General features: G+C 40.4%; 1 protein-coding gene across 1 annotated transcript in view; it reads right to left on the bottom strand.

Moving 5' to 3' along the window:
* Window positions 1-205: 205 nt before the first annotated feature.
* Window positions 206-10846, bottom strand: part of LOC127573455 (dynein axonemal assembly factor 5) — a 93600-nt gene continuing 82959 nt past the window's right edge. Inside the window, exon 13 of the mRNA XM_052021696.1 lies at window positions 206-1391. Within this exon, the coding sequence (XP_051877656.1) occupies window positions 1252-1391 (140 nt within the window). The 3' untranslated portion in view covers window positions 206-1251. The remainder of the gene's footprint in view (window positions 1392-10846) is intronic.

Here is a 10846-nt window from a genome sequence, read left to right as displayed (position 1 = left end):
CGTCAATTTCCTCAACAGGATTGTTTCTTGTGGAAAAAGTCGGAGTATAAATGTCTGGTAAGACTTCTATCTTACATTGGCATCTTGAGAATCAAGTCCTGTGGTGTAATTGCTGAATCATTTCTCCAACCTCTTGACTTCACACATTCATTCTACAACAGAATTTCTCCCACCAATTAATTTTTCCCCAATACTGCACAAAATATTTACAGCAAATGTAATTTTATTTTTTTTATTGACAAGCATACACTCAAAACACCAGTGCCTTGGTTGAAATCTTCAAAGACTTTTTGTATATTCTAAAGATATCGGAAGAGTTGTTAATGTAAAAGTCTGTGCAAAAATAAACATCGGGCACTATATAGTATTGTTCAAATGCAAAAGTATTAAATTACCAAACCAGTAACAATATAGTAGTAAAATTCACAAAAATAGTAAATAAATCTATTCATGAATCCTATAGTTTAGGGACTGATAGATGGGGTGCAGGAATAAATCTGACATTAAAATTATAACTGCACAGGAGAAATACAAATTAAAGAAAAATAAAAATATCCTTCTAAACACAGATATAAAAATCAAAAGACATGACAACATTCCTTAGAACCAAAAAGGCAGAAGACTATATTAACGTTTCTTTCCTTCCTCTTGAGCCACACAGCACAGATTAAAAAAAGACACCAGATTTAGAACTGGGGAAAACAAATGAAAGGGCATCAGTAATAAACTCCGCAAGTGTTGCAAACACTTGACACCTTCAGGAGAAGGAGTGCATGCGGGAACAACATCAAAACCCTTCTGTGCTCTTTACAGAACATTACTTTCCACCACTTCAATGCCCAGGACCCCAATGCCAATCAAGAGGGATGCAAACAGCACATTCCTCTTCAAGTATCCTCTCAAATGCCTTCATCTCAGACCACAGAAGTTTGAACAACTTCCAAATCATTTGAAGTTTAGGAAAGTACTGCTGACTTAATGTAACCATGTCCCATCTCATGACTGTGTCTCTTAAAATGAATACAAGATGAAGAATTATAAGGCAATGCTAACTTCAGGCAGGTAACTTCAGATGCCCGTCAACACAACCCCATAGTCGGTATTTTGGTATCAAAACATCTACCATTAAATGTCATGTCCACATTTTGTCACTTTCATCTGTATTCTATAAATACCATGTGCACGTTTTCCTCGGTGATTCAATTCCTGACATCTGCATCGCATCTTCAACTGAAACATCAGGCTCCACACTTAGCTGGCGTCCCCGCTGAGCTCCTGAACGTGCTGCAGCAGCTGCTCACAGTAATAAGGGCTGCGGTGTTTATGCTTCACAGCCTCGATCTCTTGTGTCAGCAATGCAGGAGAAAGAAAACTCCCCACTTTTAGAACATCTGTCGGGAGAGAAAAAAACAGGAAAAAGACTGAATCCCTACAACTTATTCAACAACATGTATTTATATAGCTGATGCCCTTCTCAAAAGCAATCTAAATAGTTTCTATAACATAAACAGCCTTGGAGGAAGACCTTTTATGACCCTGAAGTGCTTTGCAGTCAATGAAGTAATTTTAAAGCGTTGCCAATGTTCTGATACGTGAATTACAGCCAATTTGTTCAAAGCAAGCTATCAGAAAGAGTGACGTGACAATGACCAAATAATCTATTTCAGTAATATCGGTTGATGGATAATACAAGACATTGGGTAGAACTCCTCTTCGAGAAGGGCTGTGGGATTTTTTTTCTGTCCACTGGTGACAGGTTAGTGGGCTGTTTCGAGCACTACCACCATCAATTCCACAGGTTACAAAAGAAACATTTGGAGAATAAATAGCAGCCATTCATCATCTATGATCATGGGATAAAATGTAAATTTTAAACAACTCAGGCCAGACCCAATGAATTAAGACCACTGGGGAATGATAACTATGAAAACAGTTCTAGTTTAGCCTTCATTAAAACCTACTTCCAGTGAAAATATACATAATGCAGCTAACACAAAGTCATCGGGTCAGGCAGCATCTGTGGGTTCTTGACCCAAAATATCGACTGTCCACTTCCCTCCACAGATGCTGCCTGACCCACTGAGTTCCTCCAACATCTCCAGATTCCAGCATCTGCAGTCTCTTGTGTCTCCAGAACACAAAGTCATTCTGTTTCACATCATCCTAAGCCAAGCCATTTTCACTTACAATATTGTGAAGTTTTGCTATGGTATTGTGCTGAGATAACGTTTAGGCTAAGATCAGTACTGTGGTCAACTAAGAACCACATTTCTATGTGGAAGGCACTGCAATGAAAAGTTACTTAAAATAAATAGTTTTATCTATTAGTGCATTAAGACAGAAAATTCACCAACTTCCTAAATAACTTCCAAACCAAATATTTTAATTGAAATAAGGGGTGAGTAAGGAAAAGCTTAAAACAGCTACAAACACCAAGGTATCTGTAATTCAGTACCATTTGTGAACAGCAAATTTAATTTATTAACACTTATTTAACTAAGTTAGTTTATTAACTTAAATTAAACTGTTATTAATAAATTATGTTTTTCTTGTGAATGCTGCTTATCTGATGCTATGTGCCTGTGATGCTGCTGCAAGTAAGTTTTTCATTGCACCTGTGCACACATGGACTTGTGCATGTGACAATAAACTCGACTTTGACTTTGAATTTCTAGGCATGTGTTGCTATCACAAGGTTTTTCACCAGATGGCGCTGAAGGCACTTCCATGATCTGGTAAACCCTGTTTAAATCCTCAAAATACAGACATAATTCTCCTTGTCCTTTCTGCAAACTATTTAAGCTACAAAGATAAAGGAGATGTCAGGGTTGTAGGTATGCTCAGCCTTACAATGTGTTTAACTGTGATTTGGGATGTCACTTTTCTTCACAGCACACTGTCAAATATCTGTCAGTAAAATAGAAAGTAAATTATCTGATTTTAACTACCATTTAACATTGACTCAATAGTTATCAATTTTCCCTTTCAAAATAAGGTCCTTTGTTAACCCCCTTCCTCACAACCACTCTCGTTACCTCAACACTGCCTACTTCCCTCATTGGTAAAGTTTCACGTTGCTAAGATCAGCACAATATCATAACTGACTAATTGAATGCGTACGATTACAATTTGAATTTTTTTTCCCCAATTGAAAACTAGAATTTCAGCAATTTAATAATTTGTGAAAAAGACTGTGTTAAGCCAACAGACTAACCCACAAACGAGTGCAATGAATCCTTTCTCATTTGCAAAATACCGCCTCCCATCCCAGTGCATGATTTTGGTTACTGGTCAAACCAGTTCTGATATTCAGAAACTATTGCTTCAAGCCTGAAGAGGAATGTTGAGACTGGGGAAGCAAGGGGGAAAAAAACTGTAGCTATTACTGTACCATTTACATTACAGTTCATCATTCTTAAAATGGAATTATGGAAAGTGTGTATACATCAGTTGAAAGGCAGCTGAAAGTTTATGCTCTAAAAGCATGTTTTCTTCAACTTGCAGAGTCCCTTGAAAATAGATCCAAAATTCCATAAATCTTCCTATGTTAGGTTCTTTTCATGCTGGGTCATTTGGCAGTGCTACAGAAGTTTTGACTCGTTCCTAGCAGCTAAACATAATAAAGACTGGTGTTAGCATGTATCTGCTTTCACAAGTATAATATAGGATAACGCTTTGACTACAGTGCTCATGAAACACTGACCTAGTGGTGCTCACATTCAATGGAAACCTTGCTTGAACATGCCCAGGGTTGTCAACAGCCAACAGCCCAAAAGAAAGAAACTATCCATTTCCCTGACATTACCACGACTTGCTGCTGGCAAGAACTCAAAACACCAGAACTGAGGAGCTGGCAAACATTCAGGGGACGGAAGGAAAAAATAAATCAATGTCTTCTGTGGTTTTAAATCAAATTAAAATTGAACTTGCTACTCGGAATTTTTCAAACCTTACTTGACAATGTTGGAGACAAGTAAACCAAAAATAATTTCACAAGAAAAGCATTACGTAAAATGTTTGGGTTTTAAATGTCAGGCATGTAATGAAAAAAAAATGAAGTAGCACATTTCAGACAAAGTGATAAAAATATATTTATCTGACAGATAGTCAGAGCCTTCTTACTGTGATAGCTGTAGGTAGCACAATACACTTTGTGTCGTCTAATACACATCATACCCAAGGCTACATACTGGAGCACAAAGTGTAGTTCAGAGAAACAGGGAGAAAGAGAGAGATGGGGGGAATGAGAAAGAAAAAGTGAAAGAAGAAGGAGGGAGAGAAAAAGAGTACGAGAGGGGCATCTGACAAAGCATACAGTGATGTCAGCGTGCATACACTTTGTGTAGAGTTATGAAAATGCTAAACTGAAAAAAGAAAGAGAAAACCTAAGTAAATCAAGGAGACTGCAGTCAATACCTGCTGCTGTTCACTTACTCCCACTTTGGCCAAGGCAGTGTTTTACAGTTTGCTTAAGTGAAACCTGGCAAAGACAAGTAACAGCAACCATCCTGCATTAAAAATATTAAAAACCTTCATTCATATCTTTAATATTTTTATTGGAACAAGGAGTCGTGTGGAGACATTTCAGCAAAGTGTAATTATCAATGTGAGTTTTATCAAATGCTTTTTCAAAGCATCAGCCTTTACTTAAAATTCCAAGACTCAGGAGTGGTAGTGTACAAAATAAAGAGTACCGAATATCATCAAGGATAATACAGCAATGCATGTATTATTCAGGAACTCAACATCCACATTTAACACATTTGTCATGAACACAATTTCATGGGGGTTTCAGCCAGGGGTGTCATATATGTGACTGTGTTGCAGTAACAGACATGATGTTGGGTCCATGGCCATAATTGAAACACTTGAGCAAATGCCAGAGCAGAAGGACAAAGCAGCCAGAAATAAGGTGCCAATGTTCTTCCTTCCTCTTCTAAAGCCAATCACTGATCATGGTTTTCTCAGGCAACCTCTGATAACTCACCCAAGCAACTGTTAGTCATGTATAAATCTGGATACTTGAGTTTGGCAAATTGTTCATTCACGAAAGGTATCAATGCAGAGCTTTCTTAGGAGACTAAATGATGAGCAATTTCCAGAGGTTGCTGGAGCCGGAACTGTGGTTGACTTTCTTTCCTCCATCAGGGGCACCACAGTAAAACCATTGGTAGCCTAGACATTTTTCATTCATATATTGACTGCCAAGTTCAGCATTTAATCCCCATCTCATGTGATGAAGGTACTTTCAGGATAAGCAGCTCCAGAATAGTAACCCAGTGCAAATGAATGAACAGCAATATTTCCAAGGCAGAATGTTCAAGAGCCATAACCTGCAGGTCAGTGGACCAAGAGCAAGGAAGTGGGAATGATTCCCTTTTTGGCTGGCATGTATACAATGGGTCGAGCAGCCTCATTTTGTGCCAATATTATATGATTCTAAGGCAGAATGGTGTGCAGCTTGGAGGAGAGATTGTAAGCAGTGGTGTCATTGCCCTTCTCGGCAGTAGAAGAACTCCAGACCCACAGGAACATGACTGACTTTGAACTGTCCTCCTAAATGCAAGCCATCCGGTGCAACAGGTCAGGGATAGACAAAATGTGCTGGCCTTGCCAATGATCCGTGACCAGATGTAAAATAATAGGTTCTATCAAAGAAGCCCCAGTGACTTGAAGTATATTTCGTAGATTACATACACTGCAGCCACAGTGTGCCTGCAGTGGAGGAAGTGAGTATTTACTGGTGATAGCTTGGATAAGAACATAAGAAATAGGAGGAGTAGGTCAACTGGCCCATCGAGCTCCGCCATTCAATAAGATCATGGCTGAGGACTCAGCTCCACCTGCCTGCCTTTTCCCCATAGCTCTCAATTCCCCTACTGTGCAAAAATCTATCTGTGTTTTAAATATACTTAATGAGGAAGCCTCTACTGCTTCCCTGGGCAGAGAATTCCACAGATTCACTACTCTCTGGGAAAAGGAGTTCCTCCTCATCTCCGTCCTAAATCTACTCCCCCGAATCTTGAGTCTATGTCCCCTAGTTCTAGTCTCACCTACCAGTGGAAACAACTTTCCTGCCTCTATCTCTACCCCTTTCATAATTTTATATGTTTCTACAAGATCCTCTCTCAATCTTCTGTTAAGCTTTTTGATATTATTAAAGTTACACATACAGGCAGACCAAGAGTGTTACACAGCATTCTTGATGACCCTTGAAGATAGCAGAAAGGCTTTATGAAGTCAGGAGGTGAGTTCATCAACTTCTGACTTGCTGTTTTAGCTACAGCAGCAATACGATGGACAAAATTAAGCTTCTGGTCAATGGTGGTGGTAGGGGAATGGTATTTAGATGCTCTCCTTTTCTTTCTATGTGTCGTTTGTCTACAAGTAAGTGTAGACAACTTCATTGTAAGTGAAAATGAAAACTATCCATTCTAATATTTCTGACCTTATGATGGAGGGAAGGTCTTCGATGAGACAGATGAGGATGATTGGGCCGAGACAATGGCCCGAAAAACACCAGCAATTTTGTCTACAACAATTATGTGGTGTGATTCTTGGCAGCAGAGAGTTTTTTCCTCAATTCCATTTGGCCAGTTTGAACAGTGCTCCATTACCCTGATACCAAAGGCAGTCAATCTGACCTCACCTTGTGGAAGTAAATTGAAACAGCTGAAAACTACTTTCTGTGATGGTGTGGACCTCAGGAGAAGGCAGAGGTAGACCATGTCTTGCCAATTTGGCTAAAGATGGTTGCAAATGCTTCAGCTATGCCTTTTGCACTTGGGTTAGGCTTCATCTTTGAGGTGTTGAGATGTTCTTTAAACCTTCTCTTCTTGTAAGCCTTCTCATAGTCCATTACCATTTACAACTGAATGTGGCAACTCTGTGGAGCTTTCTTCTGATTTGAAATTTGTGTCTAACATTTGCTGTCCAATGCGCAAGAAGTCCTGTGTTGCAGCTTCATCAAGTGAGTACCGCATTTTTATTTTTACTTGGATCTGCTCCTCACTGAACCAGGGTTGGTGAACTGACTTGGTGGTAGTGGTAGAGGGAGAGACATGCCAGGATGAGGTTTCAATTCTGCTGCTGCTGATGGTCCACATAGTTTCTCAAGCTTTGAGTTGATTGATCTGTTTCTGAATTGATCCCATTTAATATAATGGTAATGTATCCTCCATGTGAAGACAAATCTCCACTAACACTGTGTCAGAGACAGATGCAACTGCAACATTTAGGCCAGTGAGGGCAGGGTTAACTCACCACCCAGTCCAGCAACATGTCCTTTATGTCTTTGCTAGTGGTGATGCCACTGAGCCACTCTCGGTGATGGACTTTGAAGGCTCCAAAGTCAAAGCAAATTTTGTGCCTTTGCTGCTCTTCGTGCTTTCTGTCAAGTGTTGTTCAACAAGAAGGAGCACAGATTCATCAGCTACAGGAGTGTGGTAAGGAGTTATCCACAAAACGTTTCCTTGCTCAATTTTGACCTGATGCCATGAGTCTTCATGGAGCCCGGAGTCAATGCTGAGGAATTTGTTGGGCACACTCTCTCACCCTATGTGTCACTCTACAACCGTTTCTGGTGACACAAGACATTCCCAAGGATGTTGATGGAGCAGTTGGGGCTGCTAGCTTTCTAAAAAGTTTATTCATGGGACGTGGACAAGAACAGCATTTATTGTCCATTCTACTTGTCCCTGGAATTGCCAAGTCGTTTGAGAGGGCAGCTAAGAGTCGACCACATAGGTGGGTTTAGAGTACCACATAAGCCGGCAGTAGTAAGCACAACAGAACTTCAAGTCCTTAGTGTCCTGAAAGTGGCAACACAAGTGGACAGGGTGGTAAAGATGGTCTATGTCATGTTTGCCTTCATCATTTGGGACACTGAGTATAAAAGTTGGGAAGTCATGTTGCAGCTGCATAAAAATTTGGTTAGGCTACATTTGAATTATTGCGAGCAGTTCTGGTCACCACACTGTAGAAGGATGTGGAGGCTTTGGAGATGGTGCAGAAGATGTTCACCAGCATGTTGTCTGGATTGGAGTGTATTAGCTGTCAGGAGAGTCAGAGCATGAAAGCACGGAAACAGGCCCTTCAGCTCAACTTGTCCTTGCCTATCAAGTTGCCTACCTGAGCTAGCCCCATTTGCCTGCATTTGGCCCATATCCCTTGAAAGCTTTCCTGTCCATGTACCTGTCGAAATGTCTTTTAAATATTGTAATTGTACCTACCCCTACCACTTCCTCTGGCAGCTCGTTCCATATACTCACCACCCCCCTCTGTGAAAAAACTTGCCCCTTTAAGTCTTTACCCTCTCACCTTAAACCCATGCCTTCTACTTTTAGACTCCTCTACCCTGGGAAAATGACTGACTATTCACCTTATTTATGCCCCCCATTATCGTATAAACCTCTTTAAGGTCAACCCTCAGCCCCAATGGTCCAGGGAAAAATGCCCTAGCTATCCAACCTCTCCTTATAACTCAAGCCCTCCAGTCCAGGTAACATCTTCGTGAATCTTTTCTACTCCCCTTCCACCTTAATGATGTCCTTCCTTTAGCTGGACAACCAGAACTGCACACGATAATCCCAGTGTGGTCTCACCAACATCTTGCACAGCTGTAACATGATGTTGAGAGGTTGGACAAACTTGGGATTGTTTTCTCTAAATCATCATAGGCTGAGGGGTGACCAGATAGAAGTACATAAAACTATGAGGGTAGACAGTCTTTTTGCTAGGGTGGAAATGCCAAATACTAGAGGGCATACGTTTAAGGCAAGAGGGGGAAAGTTTATAGGAGATTTATGAGGCAAGTGTTTTTCTCCCCCACACAGAGCGTGGTCGGTGCCTGAAACATGTCGTCAGGAATGGAGGTAGAAGGAGATGTGATCACAACGTTTGAGAGGCATTAGACAGACACATGAACAGGCAGGGAATAGCAGGACATAGACCATTTGCAGGCAGATGGGATTAGTCTAATTTAGCATTGTGGTCAGTTTAGACATGATGGGCCGAAGGGCCTGTTTGTGTGCTGTACTGTTCTATGTTTCTTTAGTTCCCTCCCTGAAGGACATGTGAATCAGATGCCTTTACAATAATGCACAAGGTTTGCAATGACTATTTGTGATACCAGCTTTTAGTGCAGATTTTATTTAATTAATGGAATTTAACTTTCCCAGCTGGTGTGGAGGGAACGGCTGCCTCTAAACCACTGCTCATCCAGTAACTTCATACTATGTTCTCGATCCAGCCTGCAGCTAGCAAGGAGATTCATTCTCGTCACTACCACTCTCTTCAATGAAGATCAACTACACCCGAGCACAGGCCCATCCACTCCCTGCATGGATTTAGGTAATTGGCTGCAAGATGCAACTAATTTGTGGTATCTTATGGTATGGATAAGGAATGATGAGGAAAATACCAGTGATAAAACAACATGGACTGGGAGCACAACTCACACAGTGACATTAAGGCTTTGGATTCGTTTCCCTTTCTTTGGTCTTTCGCGTTAATGGGGATTTGTTTATGCCTCGCATTGTGGACTTTTGAAAGCTGCAACAAAATCTAATTAAATTAACACAAAATGTCATGAAATAAACTCCCCTTTAGGGTTTCAACGCAGCTAATCTGAAACCATACCTGTAAAAAGAAACTCTTGTTACCAAATACCTACTGAATTGTTGCAGCTTGACAAGGGATTAAAGCACTGTCGAGGGAGCTAAACCCAAATACTTCCTAGGGGCAGGAAGTCACTCACAGGGTTTATAAGAACCAGTTAAAGTAGGTATGAAATGACAAGGGTAACAGTTTGGTTCACAGATGCAACAGCTCCTAACGTGTTCATCCTCAACAGGGAGAAAAAGAAAAGTAATCTCAGCAGTCTGACCCAAGTCTGACTTATGCATCCATGAACACTTACTTCTTTCACATTATGTAGGTGCTACCACTGTAAAAGACTAATTGAGCATGCAAAATATGACATTTCAGACCCAGCGGAGCTGTACAGATTGGGATGTTTTAACCGGCTAGGTATAGTAGCATATCAACTATTCATTGGTAACAGGAGTTTAAGATCCGACGTGAAAGCTGGGGTTACAAAATCTTCATCCTGTCTGGCTGACATGAGATTTCAGTTGCAGCAATATGGTTGGATGTTAACTGCCCTCTGAAATAGCCCAGCCATTCAGCTGAAGAGGCAATCGGGGATGAACAATAAGTGCTGAACATCCCAGCGATACAAGATCCTGTGAACAACTAATTAAAATTCCAACCTCTATTGCCAATGATGTGTCATTTAGCAATAAAACCTATTTTCTAAAATTTGAGTTTGGTTGCATTGTCAATGTAGTTTAAAAATATTGCATGCATTTTCATGAAACTGAAATTGAAAATATATTATCTGCACAAATGGAGTAAGACACACAATGGTGATGTCACTAATTCTTGAGCAAAATTAACAAGGAATAGCCCTTTTCACCAACAAGACTTTAATATTAGACAGTTCTGTATTTAAACAGCATATTTAGCCTCTAGAATTATTACTTTTTTGCCTAATGAAGCTGGCACAAAATACCCAGAAGATCTCAATGATAATGTAATGTTTCTCATTTAAAGGTAGTAGATAAGAGAGAAAAACCCTTCTCCACTAACACTGCAGGATTACTTTCACCAGAACAGCTGCAGTGGTTGAAGGTGGCAGCTCAGTACCTACCACCTTCTCTCCCAGCTTAACATAATACACAGGCCCACTTATTTGTCTACTAAGGTTTGGCTGTGGCGATACAGGGGGATGGATAAAAGAGATGTGCAAAGCAGGCTACATTTTAAGGTGCAAGGATGAATATAC

This window comes from Pristis pectinata, chromosome 8, assembly GCF_009764475.1.
Source record: "Pristis pectinata isolate sPriPec2 chromosome 8, sPriPec2.1.pri, whole genome shotgun sequence".
In the NCBI taxonomy this organism is placed as follows: domain Eukaryota; kingdom Metazoa; phylum Chordata; class Chondrichthyes; order Rhinopristiformes; family Pristidae; genus Pristis; species Pristis pectinata.
This window is presented reverse-complemented; position numbering and strand designations above follow the sequence as displayed.